This window comes from Typopeltis vanoorti, chromosome 22 (genome assembly GCF_054136105.1).
Source record: "Typopeltis vanoorti isolate ZY-2024b chromosome 22, IOZ_Tvanoo_1.0, whole genome shotgun sequence".
Taxonomy (NCBI): Eukaryota; Metazoa; Arthropoda; class Arachnida; order Uropygi; family Thelyphonidae; genus Typopeltis; species Typopeltis vanoorti.
The window spans coordinates 78,912,567-78,937,221 of NC_143570.1; the positions used below are offsets into that span (position 1 = coordinate 78,912,567).

The window sequence follows — 24,655 nt, forward strand, 5'->3', positions numbered from 1 at the left end:
TCCCAGTCTATATTGTCATAATTAAAATTGCCCATTATGATCACCCTTTTCTTATTTGCTAGGCTAATTTGATTATACATTTCATTGTTGCTACTGTCTGCGTTACCAGATGTATAACAACATCCGACTAAGTATTTAATTCTATTCACCTCTATCTCACACCATACTGCCTCAAAACCACTGGCACTATTTCACTCTTGCATTTCTAATTTGTAAGGATATAACTCTTTCTCTATCATCAGTACCACTTTCCATCCCTTTTTACCCTTTCTATCCTTAGGAAACACATCATACCCTTCCATCTCTATTCCTGTCAGGTTGTTATCCTCATCCAACCATGTCTCACTTATTCCAACAATTCTTGGGTGAACAGACTCAATTAATGCAACCATTTCATTTGCCTTGTTTGTCACACTTCTGGCATTTGTATACAAATGCAGCAGCTCATTCCTGAATCTATAGCTAATTCTACTGATACCACTTATTTGATGTTACTTCTCCATGCTTAACTCAAGCCATTTCTTTTTTTCCTTATTCATCTTTGAACCTTAAATCCAACCGTTTTCCTCTGATCCCAGGTCCCTTCCCTTTTTGTCTACAAATGCATTCACATCCTCTTGGAGCATCAACCTTTCTCATGCTGTGTTCCCCTGTCCATCCTGGCCACTCCATTTACCTGTCTGTTTTGTTCACCTGTTCTTTTGTTCTCTATACTCATGTCACTCACTTCTTCATTCATAACCACTTCTTCAATATCTCTCCGGTCTTACTCTCCCAACTTGATCAGATTCATTCTCTGCACTCACTTCTCTAACTACCAGCAGCAATCTCTCCAAGTGACTTGCACTAAAACCATTCAAATGCAGTCCATCACATCTCACCATTCTACTTTGTCATCTCCATCATAACTGTCCATTGAAACTATTCTTTCATAATCATTCTTCTCTTGTTACACAGTAAAAAAAAATTATGGGATGTCCTTTGGCTTGCTTGGCTAATTTCCTCTAATAATATACCCTTTATACTTATTTTCAAGTTTCTGCTTAATGATGATAGGATCTTAATGATGCTGCCTGCTTTTACATTGAATACTCTTGATACTGGTATATTATTATGACCTATGCTAATCATTTGCTGCATCCACAGATCTCTTCTCCTGTCACTTCTAAAAGCACTAATTCTCATTTTCCTTTGCAATCACTTTTTAAACTGATCCCGTGCTTCTTTTTCCTTAATTTACTGATCTTCAATTTATCCATTTGCTCCTTCTATGTTTATTTTTCACTCTACTCTTCACATTTTCTGTACTCGATTTTTGTAAAATTAAAAGATAATGATTAATAACTATTTCCAGTCTTCTTCAAATTGTTAATGTTTCATCAAAATTAAAGCAACTTCTCTGCACAATTATATAACCAATAATTCAGATTTTCCTTTCTTGGTGTTTTTGCTCTTGTAAACATATATATCCTGAAATTAAAACATCAGCTTTGTTGTATATATACAGGTAGTTCCTGCCTTTACAAATTAATTGATTCCGTGACCATTCGTAAATTGGGAATTCATAAAGCAGGAGTTTATTTGCCTTATAAATAATAATAATAATAATTATTATTATTATTATTTAGGGCTACTCAAGAGAATCCTTAGACTCATCGAGGGAGGCCCTAAACATCATGTCCACACAACTATACGACATTCTCACAGCATCTATCATACCTTGCCTTGTACTCACTCACCGTCATAGCACCCACAACAGACTCTGGCAGCTTATTCCACTCGTTTACCACTCTAAAAGTAAAGAACCCAGCTCTAACACCTCTGCTAACCACACTCTTGCCCAGCTTCCATAGGTGTCCCCTAGTTCTCCTACCACCAGTTCTGATCTCAAAAATATCCTCTGAATTAATCCTGTAGAAACCTTTTAGCAATTTGAATGTCTCAATCATATCTCCCCTCTTCCGCCTATCAACCAATTTCTGCAACCCACAAATCTTCAACCTGTTCTCATATGGTTCATTCCATAGACCTGCTATCATCTTAGTCACTTGCCTCTGGATCCTCTCCACCTCCTCCCCATCAAGAAGGAACCTAGGTGACCAAATCTGGGCACAGTAGTCAAGATAAGGTCTTATCAAGGCTCGGTAGAGAGGTACAATAACTTGCTTGTCTCTGCTCGTCAAGGTATTTTTCAACAACCAAGTGAGTTGATGAGCTGATTTAGCTACTTTTGCAATGTGTCCCCTAAACTTCATCTCCATATCCACCAACACTCCCAAGTTCCTGGCCTCATCAATTTCCTGGAGTACAGTTCCACCAATGTGGTGTACTGCTGCTAATCTTTTCACGCCAAAATGCATAACCTTACATTTTGTCACATTAAACTGACATCCAGAACTCCAATCATTCCAAGTCGTCTCCTGCAAGATTTTGACATTGTGTGCACTCACTATTTCACTACCCAACTTTGCATCATCAGCGAACAAATGAACTGTTCCTCTTAGATCCTTCCCTATATCATTAACGAACAGATTAAACAGCAGTGGTCCAAGAACAGAACCCTGCTGCACACCACTAGTCACAGGCTGTCTTTTGGACTCTACTCCTGAATAAACTACTCTTTTATCTCTCCATCAACCACCCACCTATCCATCTCACCAACCCTATATCCATTCCCATATGTTGTAGTTTACGGATTAGAATTCCATGTGGTATCCTGTCAAACGCCTTAGCCAGGTCCAGCAGTATCACTGTAAACCCATTACCCTTATCCAGTTCACCATCACCTTGTTATAAAACTTGAGCAAGTTACTGAGGCATAATCTACCCTTCACAAAGCCATGCTGTCCCCCGTACATTATCTCATTTTCATCAATCCATTCCTGTATTTTTCCCTTGACTACTTTCTCCAAGAACTTGACGACGACTCCTGATATGCTGATCGGTTGGTAATTTGCAACCGTAGTCTTGGATCCTCCTTTATGCAGTGAAACTATTTTCCCCTCTTTCCACACCTTTGGGACTAGGCCAGACCCGAGACTCAGATTAAACAACATGGCGAAGGGCACTGATAATTCCTTAGCCACATCACGCAAGACCCGTGCCGGTATACCATCCAATCCCACAGATGTATTCACATTAAGGTTCTGTAATAGACTATTCACCTCCACTTCATTCATCACAATTCCCATATAAACTAATGGTTCCTTCATTTTTTCAATGTGACAAAACCTGGATGATATACTTTTGCAAAGTGCTCGCTCAGTAACTCCACTATATTGACTGATTCAGTGACCTCCTTATCATCGTCATTCCTTAAAATCATTTTGCCGTGTACAGTTTTTTCTTGCTTGCAGCATATTGAAAGAACTGTTTGGGATTCTCTTTAGCTTGCATAGCTAGTTTCCTTTCATAATCCGCTTTTGCTTTTTTTACCACACTCGTTACCCTTCTGGCCTGCACTTTATACCGTTCGTGTGCCTGCAGGTCACCCCTTTCTTTAAATTCCCTCCACAGTTGTTTCTTTTTTTGCAGTTCAAGCTTAATGGTGGTTATTCATCCATTTAATCCCTACTTGTTTTACTATTCGGACCCTAGGTATACAATCAGCCATAACCTCCTGTAAATGCTCCTTGACCACTTCCCATTCTCTATCGACATCCAGCCCTTGCAGTTGTACATGCCATGGCTTTGATCCAAGCAATCTCCTAAGCTTGTCATAGGAGATTGCTTGGATCAGTAATGCAAGCAAAGTAATTCCACATATACCCTGTCTTAATCGAAAATTCCACATCTTTAGCCACCTCCCAGGTCAAGACCTTACGATCACTCTCACCAATAGGTGGCAACATGGTCATATTCATTACTGTCAAATTCTGAGATGCTATTACCAGGTCAAGCACTCTCACACCCCTACTATGTTCAATTACATGCTGTCTCAGATAGTTATCCCTTAATAATTGAATAAAATCCACTTCCTTCCTCACATGTGTCCTCTCCTCCTTCCAATCAATGTTACCATATTTGAAATCCCCCATAATAATTACCCTCCTTCCACTCATTTCATCAATTTGTTTATGCATACTATCTCCACCATCTATTCCATCACCTGGTCTATAGCAGCACCCAACTGTATATTTTATTCTGTCAGTCTCAATCTCACACCAAATAGCCTCAAATGAGCTCTTTTCACTATCCTGTGATACCACTTCAATTCTCCTTGGCTGCAGTTCATCAGCTATCATCAATAACACCCCCACCCGTTTTATTCTCTCTCTCTCTGTCCCCTTCTAAACACACTATAACCTACACATTCTATCCCACTAACTATATCATCTTCCATCAGCCATGTTTCAGGAAGAGCCAATCAAGGCCAAAAATTCTTCCTTCTTGTTCTCATTCGAGTACATTATATACATTATTACACTCAACTGTCTCACTGATGTCTGCATATCCACTCCCCCACCTCCTTGGTAGTTCTAGTTCTCCATTCTCATATTCCATTCTCATTCGAGTACATTATATACATTATTACACTCAACTGTCTCACTGATGTCTGCATATCCACTCCCCCTCCTCCTTGGTAGTTCTAGTTTCCCTGGTTCTGCACATCCATTTTCACTTCATTCAGCAACACTTTTTCCAGTCTCCACACACCAAATCCATTCAAATGCTATAATGCTATAAGCGAGAGTTATGTTCATAAGAAGGAATATATAAAATATAAAATGAATATTAAATGATAAGCAGGAAAATTTACTAAATGTTTCAAGTATGAATCTTGTGATTCAAAGATTGATTGAGCTTTTTCGAGATGTTTAACACGTTCATTGCCAATCACGCGATATCGCGCGATGCGAGTTCTCACCAAACGGCCGCTACCTAAATAAAAAAATAAAAAAAATTTGGCCACCACACGAAATTCCAATTTTCAGCTTGGCAATGAACGATATCACGCGATGCGAGTTCTCACCAAACGGCTGATCACGTGTTATCGCGTGGACGTCGCTAACTAAATAAAAAAATAAAAAAAATTTGGCCACCACACGAAATTCCAGTTTTCAGCTTGGCAATGAAAGTGTTAAATGCTTCTTCTAGGCATTTTAAAGCAAAAAACTGAGTTGGAGCTTCATATTTGTTATCTTATTTGTCTTTTTCTTCTTCGTTCTTTCTTGTTTCTCTCATTGAAGGAGATCAACCTTCCAAAACTCTTTGATAGAAAAGTTTAAATCTTTATCAGTTGCTTCTATTAACATTTCAAAAGTCTCTGAGATAATGTGTTTTAAACGTCACAATCACTCCTTGATCCATTAGCTGTAAAAGAGAAGTTGTATTTGGAGGTAAAAAAGACTATTTTTACATTAGAGCAAATGTATGCTACTGATGAGGGATGGCTAGGTGCATTATCAATTATCAGAAGCACTTTAAATGGAATTTCTTTTTTCTGACAGTAAAGTTTCACTTCAGGAATAAAGTGATACATAAGCCAATCTTCGAATAGGAAATCCATGAGCGAAGCCTTCTTATTTGCCTTCAAAATTATTGGGAGAGAGAGAGAGTGTGTTTATTAATTCCTTTTAAGCTTCTTGGATTTTCTGATCGATGCACAAATAAGGGTTTTAATTTGCAATCACCAGTAGCATTTCCTCCTAATAGTAGAGTAATGCAATCTTTTGATGTTTTAAAACCTAGCATTGTGATGTAAGGCCAGTCTCACATACGTTAAAAATCTGCACGATGGCTTAATTTCCTTCTTTAAATATTTCTTCTAATTTTTCTGGATAATGTTTTGCAGCCTCACTATCGGAACTTGCAGCTTCACCTTGTACTTTTATGTTATGCCAACCAGTTCACTTTTTATAGCAGTCAAACCACCCACTACTTGCAGCAAAAGTCTCTTTGCAGGCAGTAGCCCACTCAGAATTTAATCTTGGGGGTGGCCAGGGTTGAGTAGACGATTTGAGAAACACACTATGCATCGCATATGACCTAAGACTGAGCATCTGCAATGATTGCTAATTCATATGTAGTATAGAAATAGAAGACACGACACAACATAAATAAAAAAATTAATTTTAATTAGGGAAAGATTTTTGGAAAATTTTCTAGTGTTTATTTTCCCTTTTTCTTTTCCACCTCTGGGTGCCCACTGTCTGCAGGCATCCCCTTTTTGGTCTTTCAGCATTTTAAAAATGGCTAATGCTTTAGTACAAATCGTTGTGTAGGTAATAGGAATGTTTAATCATTGAGTTCAGTTGCTTATCCAAGCAATTAACAGTTTTTCCGTATGAGAAATTATACTGCCTGTTTCTTTATTAGGCAACCATGTAGACTGCATAGATTGTGCATTTTTTACTTCTTTCGAATATTTTTCTTTATCCTTCAAAATGGTGTAAACTGTAGAAGCAGCAAGAGAAAATTTTCAGAAAGTGCTTTAACAGTGCTACCAGCTTGATGACTGGTAATAATTCCTTTTTTTTTTCTCATAACATAATAGTTTTTCTTTGTTTCTTTTGTTCATTTTCTGGTTTTGCACTGTTGCTTCTTTTTGACATTGTTGGAAAAGTGAAAGGGTTATAGTTAAAAAGAAAACAAAATTAAAAAATCAGGTGTAATTAAAGAAAACTACAAATAGCACACTCACATTGCCAAGGCTGACTCGTGAGTGACTGAGGCTTGTTCTAACTGATCATTACGTCATTACATACTGCATAATTCCCTGTACACATTCCTAATTTCCTTCGCCATGCACAATTTAAAATAAAAATTCCGATTCAAAAAATTCGTAAAGTGAGAACTATCTGTACTGACTGATGTAATTTTTAAAATTTATAATTGCAGATTCAACTGGGAAATTTTTATAAGTTACATGGAAATTCTAAATAAAACTTACTGCAATATAGTCTGTATCTCTGTCAAGAAGATCAGCAAATCTGTTAAGGAGAGTTCCTCTGGCAGAAGCATCCAATGTTCTCCATGTTGAACCAAGTTTAAAAGCTTCTTTAGCTGCTTTTACTGCCTTTTCAACATCAACCTAAAAAAAAAAAAAACACTTTTAATATGAGTTATTATCTCAATTAAATCAAAGAAAAGATAAGATAATTAATAAAAATGCTAGCTCTCCTGAAATCAACATTTATTCGGAATAATGTTACAAATGCTAAGATAATAAAGAGCTAACAGAAACAAACTAAAACTTAATGCAAACCATTAGACAAACAATAACCACTTTTATAAGGTAAATCATCTGCACAATACAAATACCAATTATGGCTCTGTTGGTTCCTCCAGGCCCAGCATGAGAGGGGTGAAATGGGCGAATGCCGCAGGCAAAGGAAAACTTAGAGTTTATGTTACAATTATACTGGAGACAGAAAAATGTTTAAAAAAAATATTAAATTTATATATACATATTTATAAAGATAATTATATTTTATTCTAATTATATAAGCTCCAAATAATTATTACAGCTTGGTCTATTTCTTCTTTTTTACGAATGAGGGGATGGACCAATGTGGACTGGGAGAACCTTAGAGAGACCTTGTCCCATGGTAAGAAAGAATGATGGGGAGAGAGCTGAGCTTGAAGTCCTAACCTGAGCAGGATGGGATTATGATCTGAGTTAAGCTCTTCTACTGTCTCCAGCTAGTATTGATATTTGATGTTTCTGAGGATAACTATGTCTAATACATCAGAACTTCCTGATGGGCTGTAGTGGGTGGGCTCAGTGGGTCCAGCTACTATTGATGAGTTGAGTAACGTGTAGTTGAATAAGGTACGGCCTTTGGAGTTGATTGACGAACTGAACCAGGCCTTACGTTTGGAGTTTAGGTCTCCTGCTATAATTATGGAATCCGTGGAGCCGAGGATGGAATCTATGTCTGCTGTCAATAGTGGAATGCTGGGAGGATTGTATGCTGCGTAGATTTTGAGTTTGCCTGCATTATTGGTGTGCACCTCTGCACCCATCACCTCAAGGTTTAGAGTTTGGGGGTTGGTCAGCGAGTTGTGGCTTAAATAATTTTTGATAAAAATAGTTGTGCCGCCTCCACTAGAGTTAAGTCTGTCTGTCTTATATAAAATATAACCTCTTAGTTTTGGGTTGTTTGATGGTCTGAGGTGGGATTCACTGATCAAGATTATGTCTGGATTGTATCTTTTTGCAAATTCTTGCAGTTCAAGAATTTTATTTGTTAAGCCATTGGCATTCCATGCTGTTATTATGAGAGAATTTGGTTTGAATTTTATAAACATTATAGAGCTGTTAATATGGATTGGGTTTCTAGATAGAATCTTTTTCTGGAGGATGGTGAGGTGCTTGCTTTGCTGAATGCATGCAGCATTGTTGCAAGTGATGAGGTTAAAGCTGATGTGAGATTAGAGCTTGTTCGCTCTTGCGATGGAGTCTGGATTCTTACCGCTTCCACATATGACTTGGACATGTATGAAGGTCGAGTGCCTTCCTGTGTTGCTGAATGTGAGGTATTATGATCTGGAGGGTGACCTGTTTCATTGTTTGTGTCTCTGCTTGGAGGAGCGTGGTTAGTTCTTGTTGATCCACAGTTTTTTGAATGGAAAAGGCATCCCTTGTAATTATAGGGATGTGGTCTTCTACAATTGGCACAGTAGGCAGGTGTGGATCTGGGCTTGGTGCAGGAGCTAGTTTGGTGACCCTCACCGCACTTTAGGCATCTTTAGCTCTGCACAGTTTTTGGGCATGCCCAAACCTCTGGCATCTGTGGCAGTGCCCTGCTGATGCCTTCTTCCTTAGAGGTTCGGTTGTAATTTTAAGCTTACAAATGTCAGTAACTTCATAGATTCTTTTTTGTGTGTTGGAGATTTCGACCAACACGAGTGGCATTGGTGTTTTATCTGACCTCAACATTCTACTGACTTTGATTGGAGTCAATCCTTGATTGATGAGGTCAGCTGTGATCTCATCAGTTGTGATGCCCTCGGCCACTCCTCTTAGAACTACTTTTAAGTTCTTCTCGCTTGCTAGTGCAAAGGTGTGGAAGGGCAATTTAGAGTTCTCCAGCATTTTCGTCATCATGCGATAATCTGTGACAGTGGTAGGGTGAATCTTTACACCCTCTTCAGTATTTCTTGCCCAGGAGAAATTGATATTTTGTTCTCCTAGGGATCTTGAGGCTGAGGTCCATTTATCTTTATCTCAAAGGATAACTGGAGGGACCTTTTCTTTTCTATCTTGGGTGATCTGATTTTGTTGAGTTGTTACATATCTTCCATTCCACCTTCCAATGTTCTGCATCTTTTATTAGATTGTTCCTCATGTGAACAATCGAACTGTCGGGGAGTCTTTGTAGGTGGAACATGTGTAATGTCCTCTTCGATGTCCAAATCATCATCTTCAGTGTCATTTACTCGAGTGAAGAGATTCAAGCAACCAGGATAGTCTTTTTCAAATTTCTTTAAAATGAATTTGAGAATGTCACGTGACATATCTTTGTTTAACTGTTGAATGGCATCCTTGATATCTTTTACATTATCCATCCTTGTGTACAATGAGGGATGAAATATTTATAATGGCGAAGAGAACAGGCTAGGGCCAGAAAATTGTATCAAAAGTCAAAGTCTTATCTTGTATTCTGCTATCAAAGAAGATTCACAATATCTAAAACTCACTAATCACCACTGAAATCAAAAACATTCTTCGCAACAACAACAACCATCATGCCGGTATTCATCTTCTGCCATCTTGGAACTTTCATTCAAATAAGCAATTTCACTCCTCTCATTGATGATAAATTATTTATATTAAGTAAAAATTATAGTATCTTTATAAATTTTGTTCTATTAAAAATCTTTTTTTTTTTGTTTAAATGTACATCTAAATTCAAATAAAACAGACATTTACAATGAAATATATTTTTATTTATTTTTATTATTATTATTTTGATAAGGTACTTGGTAATGAAAATTAAAGATGGGGTACACGGATATCTGAGGTTTCAGAAACACTGATCTATCCAAATATTTAGTCTGAAACATAGGTGTATATTACACTGTTCGTTTTTCTTAAATTCTGCTTCAAATTTGGATAGACAAAACAGGTTGATATGTACTGACATTTTTTTCAGCGTCATTTCAATTTTTAATGTGAAACATTGAGTGTACTGTGTTTAAGTGTCTTTGGACAATTTTTCACTTTGTTTTTAATTGGGTACTTATTTTTTATTTTTGTAAGACAAATAAAATTTTAAAGATAATAGTTTATAAATTATAAACATATTAATCAGAGGCGTATTTTGCTAAAATGCCAAAATCGCTCATGGCAGCATACTTTACATCTTACATTGCCCTCAATAATTATAGTTTACCTTTAATTATCAAATTTTCAAATTATTGTATATATTAATTATTTATAGAAAAAATCAGTAGAAGGCAGCTGTTTTAAATCGATCTTTTTAAATAAGATTTAATTGTTTTAAAACTCTTAAAAATAAGAAATTAACTAAAAATTAATAATTAATAGAAAAAAATAATTTATCAATAATTAAAGAAGTTAATAATACTGATCTAAGTAACGAAATTTATCGTCACTTAGATCAGTATTTTGAAAGAGAAAAAGTTATCAGGAGCTATTTTTCTCAAAAGGAAAAGAGAAAAGGAAGAACAAGTAAAGAAAGCAACAAGCGATATAAGGAGATTTGGAATATGTGTGAGCAAGGTGTGCTCACCTTGCTCCCACAAAGGGAGTCAGGAGCAGGTTTTTTGAATGGTGAGTGGTGAGTGATTGGAATGCATTGCCTGAGAGTGTGATGAGCGAAGAAACGGTAAATATATTTAAGGCACGGTATGATAAGCTATGTGTATAATAGTGGACCTCCCACGATGAGTCTTTGACTCCATATTTGACTCCAATAATAATAATAATAATAATAATTATTATTATTATTATTATTATAAATCGTTCACATATCCGCAAAATTTTCTTACATGCCAGTTCATTATCCCTGTATTAATGTGTATTATATTATTAACTTTCTGAATGAATTTTGTTACTTCGTATTTATGAAGGTATTTGTCCAATGCAATTATTGATATATTAGTAAAACAAGGTCCTCCTGCTGAATCAAAAGACTTTTTTTCCACGCGATGAACATAATAGAAGTTTTCATGTATCGCATTATAATAGGATTTTGAGTAACAGAGAAACAATTAAAAGATCTGGGTTAATTTACTCAAGTTCAAAAAATGTAGTATTTTGTTTCTGCTGCAAATTATTTTCTAATATTCGAACTATGAATATAATATTCGACATATGTCCCAAGTTCTTCAGCGCCACGAAAAATCTCAAGAACATTTTAATAATTTTGAAAAATAGATTGATTTGGAAAAGCGTTTAAAAAATGAAACTACAATTGATCAACATCAGCTAAAATTACTCAAAAAAGAACAAGAACACTGGATGCATGTTTCAACACGCATAATATCGGTTATTAAATTTCTTGCAAAAGAAAACATAGCGTTCAGAGGAAGTTCGGATATTCTATATACAAATAATAATGAAAAAGTTTTAAAATTGATTGAATTATTCGCCGAATTTGACAGAGTATTACAAAAACATGTAGAAGGCATAAAAAACAATGAAATTCACGTCCATTATTTAGGGAAATGTATACAAAACGAAATTAATAATATATTGACTAATGAAATAAAAAAAAAAGTATCTAAAATAATGAATACCAAGAATTTTTCAGTAATTGTTGATTGCACCACTGATATTTCGTGGCAGGAGCAAATGTCCTTAATTGTAAGATATGTCTCTATAAAAGATAAAAATGAAGAAACCCAAGATATTATACAAATAGAGGAAAGATTTCTATATTTTATTAAAATTAATAATACAACAGGAAGCGGTATGACTGAATTTTAAAATTATTAGAAGAAAAAAAACTTAAATATTCAAAATATCCTTGGTCAGGGATATGACTATGGGTCAAATATGAAGGGGTACAAGCACTTTTAAGGAACAAAAATCCTAGAGCATTTTTTGTTCCGTGTTGTACGCATTCCTTGAACTTGGTATTGTGCGATGCAGCAAGCTGCAATGTAGGTACGGTTTTATTTTTTGACATTATTCAGTCAATCTATAATTTCTTTTCTTCATCATGTCATCGATGGGAAGTTCTTCTAAACCACATCCAAAATTTTACTTTAAAACCTTTATGCGACGAGGTGGAAAAGTCGCATTGAAGCTGTAAAAGCAATACGAAATCAAGTAAAAGAAATATATGAAGCTTTAATTTTCATCACAGAAGATGACAGCTTAAAGGCATTAAAAGAAAAATTGGAAACTCGTTCGTTAGCAAAAAAAAATAATTCTTTCAAGTTTATATTTGGCACATTTGTTTGGTATGCCATTCTAAGTGAAGTCAATGCATCTAGCAAACAATTGCAAAATATCTCTTGCAATATTATGGAAGCGTTGAAATCCTTAGATGTTACGAAAAAATTCCTGAAGTCATATTTTAGATACGTGGACAGTAGGAGGAGAAATGACTGTGTAAGAATGATATTGTGGGATAAAAATGGGAATAGAGTGACTGATGCAGCAGACATAGTCGAATTGTTCAATGAACACTTTATTTGAGTATTTCATCCTGGAGGAGTCAGTTTTAATACTAGAGGGATAGGGCAGGTTCAAGGTTTAGAGGTACAGGAGGAGAGTGTGTTTCAAATACTGAGTACTCTGGATGTCAGTAAAGCTGTGGGACTGGATGGTATTTCACCACGAATTTTAATAAAATGAATGTGCTAAGGAACTGACAGTGCCTTTGACTGGCTTTTCAATGAAAGTCTGGCTGCTGGAAAGGTGACCATGGAATGGAAGGAAGGTAACATAGTGCCATTGCATAAGGTCGATAGCAGACTGGAAGTGTCTAATTATAGACCAGTTTGTGTGTCATCAGTAGTTAGTAAGATCTTGGAGAAAGCAGTGAAGGTCAACATGGATTTGTGAAGGGGCGCTCTTGATTTAGCAATATGCTGGCCTTTTTATGATAAAGTTACAAGAGCATTAGATGAGGGAAAGGCATATACTGCCATTTTCTTAGACTTAGCAAAGACATTCGACACGGTGCCACATGATAAGTTGATATTTAAGTTGCAGCGCATGGGTCTGGATGTCATATTGGTTAACTGGATTCAGGATTGGCTGTCCGATAGGTATCAGAGAGTTGTGTATGGTGGGGCAGTGTCAGGGAAGCAGAGGGTTACAAGTGGGGTCCCACAGGGCTCAGTACTGGGACCTATATTGTTTAACCTTTATATCAATGACATTGTCAGTGGATTGCAAGGGGATATGCAGTTGTTTGCAGATGATGCGAAGCTGGGAAGGATTATTAGTAATAGTGCAGATGCGGCAGCCCTGCAAGAGGATTTGAATAAGCTAGATAGATGGACAAATGAATGGGGGTGGCGGTTTAATGCAGCAAAATGTAGGGTCTTGAGGTTTGGGAGACATTGATGGGATACTGCATACTCTATGGGAGGAGTTATACTGGAGGAAGTAGGGGAGACAGGGGATCTAGTGGTTGATGATTGATAGAAACCTGAAATTTAGGGGACATATTGCAAAGGTGGCAAAGGCAAAACAGAGGATTGCTGCAATAATGAGAAGGACACTGACCTGCAGAGATAAAACAGTTATCATTCCGTTGTATAAGACCATGATCAGACCACACTTAGACTATTATTCTCAGATTTGGTCCCCAGGATTTGAAGTGGATAAATTAACTGTGGAAAGGGTACAAAGGCAGATAACAAAGATGGTTTCAGGACTGTACAATGATAGTTATGAGGATCGGCTGAGGGAATGTGGACTGCAGAATTTGCTGGATAGAAGAAGGAGAGGTGATATGATTAAGACTTTTAAACTGTTCAGAGGTGGTTACAGGGTTGACACTGGGGAGTTTTTGCTTGGTTGAACAGCAGGAAGGAGTGATGGTAAGAGGCCATCCCTGGAAGTTACGAAAGGAAACTGTGAGCAAGAGGGTGCAGAGTGGTTTCTTTGCATGGAGGGTGGTTGAACCATGGAATGCATTGCCTGATGGAGTGGTGAGAGTGACAACGGTCAATGAGTTCAAGGAATGGTATGATAGACTTTGTGTTTCTAAGGAGGGAGACCTCGCCTCGATGAGTCTTGATAGACTTTCTTAGGAAGGACCTCCCATCATGAGTCTTTTGACTCCATGGAGGCCTAAATAATAATAATAATAATAATAATAATAATAATAATAATACAGAAGCGAAAATAATTTTGTGAAAGTTAAGCACCAAGCCCATAACTTTGCTCTAAATATTGGGTTGAATGCTGATTTCCCAACTAACAACAGTACACGAACTCGACATGTAAAAACTCAATTCAATTATGAATGTCCTGACGAATCAATTAGTAATTTTGAGCAACAGTTTCAAATTAATTATTTTAATGTAATTCTTGATTCAGCAATAACATCAATTACTGAGAGATTTCAACAGCTAAATAAATATGAATCAATTTTTGGGTTTCTCTTTAACATTGGTAACTTAAAATTTGATAATGATACAGTAAAAAAATCTTGTTTCGACTTGGAAACTGTTCTGATGGTGATCAAAAAGATATAACAGCAATAGATTTATTAGATGAATTAAAGATATTCTCTCAGAGGATATCAAATAATTATTCTCCCAAAGAAATATTAAATTATATTTGTGCAAATAACTGCACAAGTCTTTTTCTTAATGTGTACAAATCACTACGAATTCTTTTAACAATCCCAACTACAGTTGCAAGTGTAGAGTGCAGTTTTTCTAAATTGTTATTATTATTATTATACCCCAAGACCTCATAGAGTCAAAGACTCATCTGGGAGGTCCTTTTATCACACACACATCATATCGTGTCTTAAATACACTCAAACTCTTTGCAGACACCACATTCTCAGGCAAGACATTGCAATCATTCACAACTCTGCACAAAAAAAGCCTGCCTCTCACTCCCCTACTCACACCCTCTTTATACAGTTTCCAGGGATGACCTCTGGTTCTCCCCTGATCTCCCACTATTCTCTGTAAAACTTCTCCAGCATTGATCCTATAACAACACCTTACCAACTTGTAGGTCTCTATCATATCACCCCTCTTTCTCCTCTCCAACAGATTCTGCAAATTACATCTTCTCAATCTTTCCTCATACTCAACATTCCAGAGGTCAGAAACTCCCTTAGTCAGTCACCTTTAGACTCTTTTCAACATCTCTTCATCCTTCTGAAAACCCAGTGACCAAATCTGGGCATAATAGTCCATGTGTGGCCTAATCAAAGCCTTATACAACGGAACAAGTATCTCCCTACTCCTACACGTCAGTGTCCTCCGCATCATTCCCAGAAGCCTTTGTGTTGTCTTCACAATTTTGGTGATGTTTTCCCTGAATTTTAGATCCTTATCCACTATAACCCCGAGATCTCTTATTTCCTCTAACTCGAACAATATATTCTTACCAAGCATAAATTCTGCATCCCATCTTTGTTTTCCAAATTTTAAAACCTTACATTTTGCAACATTGAATTCACATCCCCATTTCCGTGCCCAATCACTCAATTTATTCAAGTCTTCTTGTAAGGCCACAACATCTTCACTACTCTTCATGGTTTGTCCCAACTTTGCATCATCTGCAAACAACTGAATATCTCCATCCAAATCTTCACCAATATCATTAATATACAAAGTTAAATAGTAATAGCCCTAAAACAGACCCGTGAGGCACTCCACTATTGACTTTCCTTTTCCTGGATATTGCACCCCCCATACACAACTTGTTGATACCTATCAGATAGCCAGTCTCCAATCCAATGCACTAATCTAATATCCAACCCCATCTGCTCTAGTTTGACTGTCAACTTATCATGAGATACTCTATCAAAAGCTTTTGCGAAATCCAAGTATATTACTGTGTATCCTTCTCCTCTGTCCAAGGAAGCAGTCACTTTATTGTAATAAGTAAGTAGATTACTAAAACATGACCTCCCTTTAGCAAATCCATGCTGTCCATCAAAGATTATACCATTGTTGTCAACCCAACTCTGGATCCTAGTTTTCACAAGCTTCTCCAACAACTGAACCACAACACCTGACACAGAGATAGGCCTATAGTTTGATGCTTGAGTTCAATCACCTCCTTTATGAAGTGGCATAATCTTGCCCTCCTTCCACTCTTTAGGAACTTGACCAAGTACAAGACTCGTATTAAAATATGTCAAGGCAGGTGTCAGCTCTCTGGCACATTTCTAAGAATATGCAGTGATATATTATCAAGTCCCACGGCCTTATTTACATCTAGTTTACTCAACCTCCCAAACACCTCTTGCTCACTTACAGTCAGTCTCTCCTCCCCCATCATCAACTGCTCTCAAACTCTTCATGAAGTCACATTCACAAGATTGAAAGATCTTTATGAACTGCTCATTAAGTATCTCCACCACACATTCCTCAACAGCTGTCTTTATACCATTTCCTCCAATCAATGTCATCCTTCCATAATCATTCTTTCTTTTGCTGGCTACATATTGAAAGAATACTCCTTAGGATTCTTTCAGCTTCATTACCTAATTGCTGTTCATACTTCTCTTTAGCTACCCTCACCAACCAAGTCACCCTCCTTGCCTGGTCTTTGTAGACCTCATGAAATTGGTTATTTCCACTTCTCTTATACTGCCTCCATACTCCCCTTTTTCTCTGTATTGCATGCTTAATCTCTTTATTCATCCATCTCACACCTACCTTATTTAACCTTCTCAACCTTGGAATACATTTAGACATTTGATCTACTAGATAGTTTTTGAAAATCCCCCAAGCTTCATTGATCTCTTTTCCAGCTAACTCCTCATTCCATGCTACACCCACAAGCTGTCTCCTGAGCTCTTCATAATCCCCCCCCCCCCTGTAGTTCCTCATACACTCTTTTCTCACAGGGGTCCTTGCACTGCTGGCAACCACCCAGGTAATCACCAAGACATTAAAAATTATTTGAGGTCCACAATGTCCCAAGAGAAATTAGATGGCTTAGCCACTTTATCTATTGAAAGTGATATAGCCGAGACATTAGATCTAGAAGAAATAGTAAAGTCTTTTACCGAAATTAAGGCTAGAAAGGTTTCTTATTTTTAAATAATTAAAACTGTTAATTCTTAATTTAGATTTTTTTCATATTTGTTTTGTCAGATATAATGTGATTTATGTAATATTTAATAAATCATGTTAAAATTATGTACTCATTATATAATAAACAAAAATATTTTTTATTTATTTATTCACTATATATATATATATATATATATATATATATAATTTTTATATATACATATAAAATTTAGACTGAAGGGCAAAAAAAAAAAATCTTGCCCACAGTCAAAAATTTGCTCGGGCCGGCGCTGGGTTTCTCCATATAATGCTGAAAGACTTGAATGAATTTACTTCAATAATTAGCTGTATATTCTTTATGTATTTGAAATATAATAAAATTCGACATACAGAATACAATCTCAAGTAAATTTAGACATCAAAATACATTACCCCATTCTATTACTAAACTCAAATCAGAAAATTTATTTTTCACTTGGTCAGACTATAATAAATTTAGTTTAATCCTTTATACAAGTGTGTACAAACAAAGTTTGCGCCTGAAAGTATCTTCAGGACTGGGGTAAAGTGGTACAACACCAGGCAACTCCTTGCAAAAGTGGAGGAAGCTACCAACACTCTTATCTCAGTATCTCCCATAATGCAAAACACATCTCCTAGCGGATATGTATAATGTTAAATATAAGGGAAGGGTCACTACCCAGACTAGTTTCGAGCTTTATTGAGGTCTCTTCAGTGGGAGCCAGCCCCAAGTGGAGATACCAGGCAGAAGCACGGAGTTGCCTGGTGTTGTACCACTTTACCCCAGTCCGGAAGATACTTTCTGGCACAAATTTTGTTTGCACATACTTGGATAAAGGATTAAACTAAATTTATCAAATCAGAAAAAGTTACGTCTTTTTCTGATTTGAGTTATCCTCTTGGGTAATTGGTAGGTCATATACAACAATAGATATTAGATGAGAAAATATGGAAAAAAAATTATTGTCATCATCATCAGATCCCCATGGAATCAAAAGATGGGAGTTTTTTCGCTTGGTTGAACAGCGGGAAGGAGTGATGACAAGGGGCCATCCCTGGAAGTCATGAAAGGAAACCGTGGGCAAGAGGGTGAGGAGTGGTTTCTTTGCATGAGGGTAGATGAACCTTGGAATGCATCCTGATAGAGTGATGAGAGCAAGAACGGTCAATGAGTTTAAGGAGTGGTATGATAGACTTTGTGTTTCCTGGGAGGGACCTCCCACGTTGAGTCTTGATAACCTTGTGTTTCCTAGGAAGGACCTCCTGCGACGAGTCTTTTGACTCCTTGGAAGCCTAAATAATAATAATAATAATAATAATAACTTAATACATCTTAATCATATTCTTCCCTCTTCCTCCTGTCCACGAAGCTCTGTGACTGCATTTCCTCAATCTTTCTTCATATCCATCATCCATGAGATAGGAAACCACCTTAGTCAATTGTTGCTGGAAATTTTCCGATATATCTTCATCCCATCGAAAACCTAGGTATCCAAATCTATACATAGTAATGATATGCAACTTGATCAAGGCCTTATACAAGTGAACCATTTCCCCTTTACTTCTACATGTCAGTGTTCTCTGCATTATTGCTTTAATCTGATTTTCTGTCCTCACAATTTTAACAATGTTTCTCCCTATTCATGTGTCTCTCTCTACCATCATTCCCAGATCCCTTTATCTCCTCTACCTTCTGCAATCTATCTTTCTTATGTACTCCTACATTCCATCTTTGCCTATTAAATTTCAAAATGCTTTGCAACAGTAAACCAACAGCTTCATCACTTTTTTGCCTACTCACACAATTTATTCAAATCCTCCTGTAAAGCCAGAGAGAATGGCTTTACAAGAAGATTATACCACTTCCAGAGATGGTCCTAGTTCTCTGACTATTTGTCATATATTAAAAAATTTAATTTGCATCAATTTCATAAAACTTCTTTAATATCTAAAAGGTTCTATCATTCCCCTTTTTTCTGTCTATCAACTAAACTTTGTAACCCTCAAACCTAACTCTCCTTGTAGAGGATGTCACTATCTTGGTCACTAGTCGCTGAATCTTTTCGACCATCTGCTGGTTCCCAAGAAATCAAGGGGACTAAATCTGGGTGCAGTAGTTAATGTGTGGCCAAATCATAGCCTCATAAAGAGGGATAATAACTTCCCTTTCTTCATATTAGTGTATTTTTCAACAACCAAGTAATCATCTGAGCTATTTTATCAACTTTTGCAATATGCCCTCTGAACTTCAACTCTTTATCTACCATTATCCCACGTCCTTAGCCTCATCAATTTCCTGCCATCCAATACCATCAATATGATACGCCTTATGCAACCTGAAGTGCATAACCTTACATTTTGCAATATTAAAATCTATACCTGGATGATACATCTTTGCAAAATGATCACTTAGCAACTCAACTATATCTTATGCTCAGTCACTTTCCTACCATGAGCATTAAAGTCATCCTACCATAATCATTTTTCTTCTTACTTGCTACATAACAAAAAATTCTTTTGGATTTACTTTGGCCTGTTTAGCTAATTCTCTCTTATTGTCTGATTTGGCCTTTCTTACCATATTAGTAACCCTTCTTGCTTGTTTGCACTTTTGTACTGCTCAAGAGTATGCTGATCACTTTTTTTTTCTTTATATTCCCTCCACAATGTTTTCTTTTTTTTTTTTTGCAGCTCTTGCTTTATATCCCTCCTCATTCACTTAATTCCAACTTGATTTATTCTCACAACCTTGATTATGCAGTCTGATACTGCTACTCTCAAGCAATCTCTGACCACTTTGCCATGAACTACTGACATTATTTCCTTGTAGCTTCTCAAGCCATGGCACTACTCCAAGATGACTCCTGAGTTTCTCATAATCACCAGCCTTATAGTGAAACATAAATCCCTTCTTGACAAAGAATTCCACATGTTTGGCAACTTCCCCTCAACTTCCCCAACATAGACATTCTGTCTCCCCAACTGGAGGCAGAGTGTCTACCTTGGTTATGGATATATCTTCTGAGCTATTATCAGATCCAACACTGTCAAACTCCTTGTCCCCTCTACAGGGGCAGCTCATGCATAGGCACTGTGGAACTGCAGCATCCCCAATTTTTCTCGATATATAAATATATTTATTCATTTATTTATATTTGCTTGTAATATTTAATTTTATCATCAACAATCATATACAATTCTCTTATTTTGTAGAAAAAATAATAAAAATCCATCTTGTAGCACTTAGGAGGGCGAAGGACACTAGCAGCACTGTGTTTACCACAGTGTCATATTGCTACGCACGCAAGCATATGCACATCATAGTGAGATGCGAGCTATTAGCGTAATGCAGCATTGTCCGTCCTGCAGTTCCACTGTTGTTTATATGTAGTTTGCACCAGTAGTAGAGTGTTCGTAGTGCTTATTGTGTTTATTCCATCTCTTTAAATATTTGGACATTAAAGGATTTGATTGTAATGTTAAAAAAAGTTGCAGCATCCCCCCACAATCTTAAGCCACGAGCCACCACTGGCCCTCTATAACATGCTGTTTCATGTAATTATCCCTTTGCAACTGTATAAATCTTACTTCCATCTCTCCATGTCCCCCTTTCCTCCCTCCAGTCGATGTTCCCAAAATAATTGTTTGGCCTATGCTCATTGTGCTAATCTGTCGATACATGGAATCTACATTTTCCTCTGGAGCTCCTAGTCTATAGCATATATAAAATCCTCTTTAATTTCTAATTTTGTTGGTTGTAATTCTTCAGCTATCATCAGCAATACCCCACCTCCTGTCCTGTTCCTTCGATCCTCCCTGAAAATACAATACCCTTTACATTCTATCCATGTAACTATATCATTTTCAGTCAACCAGGTCTCACTGATGAGTATAATTTTTGGCCAATTTGAGCTGAGAATGCCAAAAACTCCTCTAGAAAATTGATACTATAATGCATAGAACCCTGACAAGTATGGATAGGAGGTAATTATTCCACTGTATGAGGCACTATCAGTCCTCATTTCAATTTTTGTGCATGGACATCTGGTCACCTAGCTATAGGTTATATTGGCAATAAAGAAACATTGAAGAGAGTGCAGTGGCAAATAACTACAACCAGGTCCATTCCGTACCAGGGTGCAATGAACCCAGCGGCACAATTTAGGGGCAGTATAATCAAACACGTTCATAAAAAATAGGGAATAAATAATACCCTGAACTGTTTGTGCATATTTGTCACCTTCGAATGTGAGAGATTTCAGTGAGAGGCTGAGCCGCTGGGTAGTTAAATAAATGGTACGAGTTTCAGTACAACTTACTTTAATCATTGCTCTCAGCACATTGAGAATGCATTCTCAGTATGCTGAGAATTCATTCTTCTGCGCATGCTCTATTTTACTCTAGAATGAACAAACATTCTAGAGTAAAATAGAAAATGTGCAGTGGGTGCATGTAATAATGGCTGCATGATCATTGGCGCGTTTCAAAATCATGTACCTATATTAACTATTAAACCTCTTTCTGCTACTAGATGGGAAAGCAGAGCATCAGCCATGGAACACTTAAAATATAATTTAGGAGAAATCTATGGTGCATTATATGATTGTCCGAGGATATGAGTAGAGATGCAAATTCAAAATTTCAGGCAAAATGTTTGGCAATTAAAATAAAATCATTTAAATTTATCTGCTCAGTTGTGATATGGCAATATTATGTCATGAGTGAATGTAGCTAGTAAAGTAATACAAAAAATTGATTCTAGTATTGAAAATGGTATAGAAGTATCACAAAATTTAAAAAAAATATTTAGAAAATTATACGTTGATGATGAATTTCAAAATGTTTCATGTGAAGCAAGAGAATTAGCAAAAGAAATAGAGCTGGTACTAAATTTCAGGCAAAATGTTTGGCAATTAAAATAAAATCATTTAAATTTATCTGCTCAGTTGTGATATGGCAATATTATGTCATGAGTGAATGTAGCTAGTAAAGTGATACAAAAAATTGATTCTAGTATTGAAAATGGTACAGAAGTATCACAAAATTTAAAAAAAATATTTAGAAAATTATATGTTGATGATGAATTTCAAAATGTTTCATGTGAAGCAAGAGAATTAGCAAAAGAAATAGAGCTGGTACTACGTTTTCTTAGATTTTGAAAACGCTTTTGACTTTGTAAAATGGTGTTGTGTCAGAAAAAGTGCCAACTCACTTTTAATGAGTCATCCTATTTCTGACCCAACATAAGGTAACGTTAAAAACCATGGAGATGGATGTGCTTATTGCCTCCAGAAAAAAATGTGCATCTTGGTAACTCAGAACTGTTTCTAAACATTTTTTTTTGATATTAAGTGAATTTTGACTAACCCATAATTTAAATAGATAATGTTTGTGGATTAATTAACAGAGGAAGATTATGTATAAATGCTGAAAGATGTATATAAGATAATACATGTATTGAGCCATGTCAAAAACAGTTCGGAGCTGCGGTGACCAATCGGCCGCCGCTATGTGCGTGACGTAGTCACCAAGAGAGGGCACTCACATTAGCTATATAGCTTTCGGAGCAGAATTCAATCAGCCTCTTATTTTCTGTTCCTGGTTCCTGATCCAAGTGCTAGATAGCTGTGAGGCTTGCCGCCGTGCCCAGCAACATTTCACCTTGCTGTACGTGCCGCGTCGACCATAGTCACAACTGAGGAATGCGGCCAGAGTTTCCAGAAAAGGGCCATTGGTTAGCCATTACCAACGTATAAATCAGCGAAGAGGTGAATCTCTTTCGAAAAGAATAGAAGTATGTCGCAGATGCCATAAAACATATACGGTGAGGAAACCTGGAGGTCTAGTTAAGGAAGGTCCAATAGCTACCAGAAAAGCAAGAACAGTAAGATGCAAGCTTTCGTATTAAAATTGAATAATAATCAAAGAGGGTATAAGAAACAGAACATTAAGGAGCTCCGTATAGTCAACTTCTACTTTGTATCTGAAGAACTGTAATCTTTTAGACATTCTGTCTACGTCTAAAGAGCAAGTGACACCCTAAGCTTAACCTGAGCTGGGAACTAAGGCTTCGGACTGTTTATGTTAGAAGAAACATTGTTATCATTGTATTAAATTTGAATTTAAATATTAACTGAATTTTGGGGGAGGATAAAACCAGAACATAAGAGAGAAAATTGTCTCATGTGAATTTTGCAAGATGGAGTACGTCTGATATGCTTCACACTAGGATTGTAGAATGTATCTATGTATAAGTGTTATTCCAATATATGAGAATTGAGTACTCTGTAAGAATTAACTGAGCCTGAACTTTAGAGTAAGCCTTTTGGATATGTAAATTTAAAACGGGGGAGGGGGGGGAGTTCAGGCTCTTTAGAATTGAAATTTCTAACTAAAGTGTATATATATGTATTTGTCTAAAATAAATGTATTTCTTTAATTTGAACCTCATGAGTCTGTCATTGTTCTGAGAACTGAGTTACCACTTGTTAAATTTCGGACCATGCATAATTAGTAGGGAATCCATTAGCAATTAAGAAAGGGGGACCACAACTGCAAACCACTTGATCCCTATATTACTTTTCAGTAGCTTAAAATTGTGTCTCAGACTTCAGTTGCCGGCTGGCGCAGTCGACTTAAAGAATAAAAATTTGTCGGCAACAGAAGAGCTGAAAATAAATAAGATAAGTGAATAATATAAAATAATAAATAAAGGGGAAGTACAAGATATAACAATGGGATAATATGGTGGAAGTAATGGAAAAGAGTGGTACATATTGGAGAGACAGAAGGCTAATTATTTCACTATACATAGGAAAAACTGCCATGGTGAGAGACATATATGGTACAACAGAACCAGGTATCACTGGACGAGGAGTAAGACAAATCTGTTCTCTGTCAGCAATTTTGTTTAACATGTATTCCGAAGCAATGTTAAAAGAAGCACTGCAGAATTCAGAAGAAGGAATAAAGATCGGAGGTTTGCATATCGTATTGCAAACAGATATTTGCAATACGATATGCAGGTGACAAGGCATTATCATCAAATACTGAAATAGGACTACAACATCTGTTGAACAGATTACTGGAATGTTGTATCAATTATGGAATGAAAATAACATAAGAAAAACCAGTGCCAGTGCTAGGGTCTTTGCCACCTGCATGCAATTTCTATTTAAGCGCCCCTGTAACAATCCAGGCGTGTGTGTGGTTATTTTACAATAATAAAAATTTAAATTATTTGAAATTTCTTAATTAAATTTTGACAAAACAGCCACACGTTGGTTCGCTAAATGTAACTAACTGGGGATGTTGACTAGGCAGGATAATCGTTATAAACCCGAATATTCAAAAAATTCTCAAAAGTTAAAGCAAATTTTGATAAAGCAACTTCACTTTAATCATTGAATATTATTATTATTATTATTATTATTATTATTCAGGCCTCCAAGGAGTCAAAAGACTCATCGAGGGAGGTCCTTCCTAAGAC

General features: G+C 36.5%; 1 protein-coding gene across 1 annotated transcript in view; it reads right to left on the minus strand.

Annotated features, from left to right (window-relative positions):
* Nucleotides 1-24,655, minus strand: part of LOC150094508 (aldehyde dehydrogenase 1A1-like) — a 164,900-nt gene that overhangs the window by 119,253 nt on the left and 20,992 nt on the right. Inside the window, exon 3 of the mRNA XM_090411990.1 lies at nt 6,893-7,033. Within this exon, the coding sequence (XP_090268116.1) occupies nt 6,893-7,033 (141 nt within the window). The remainder of the gene's footprint in view (nt 1-6,892; nt 7,034-24,655) is intronic.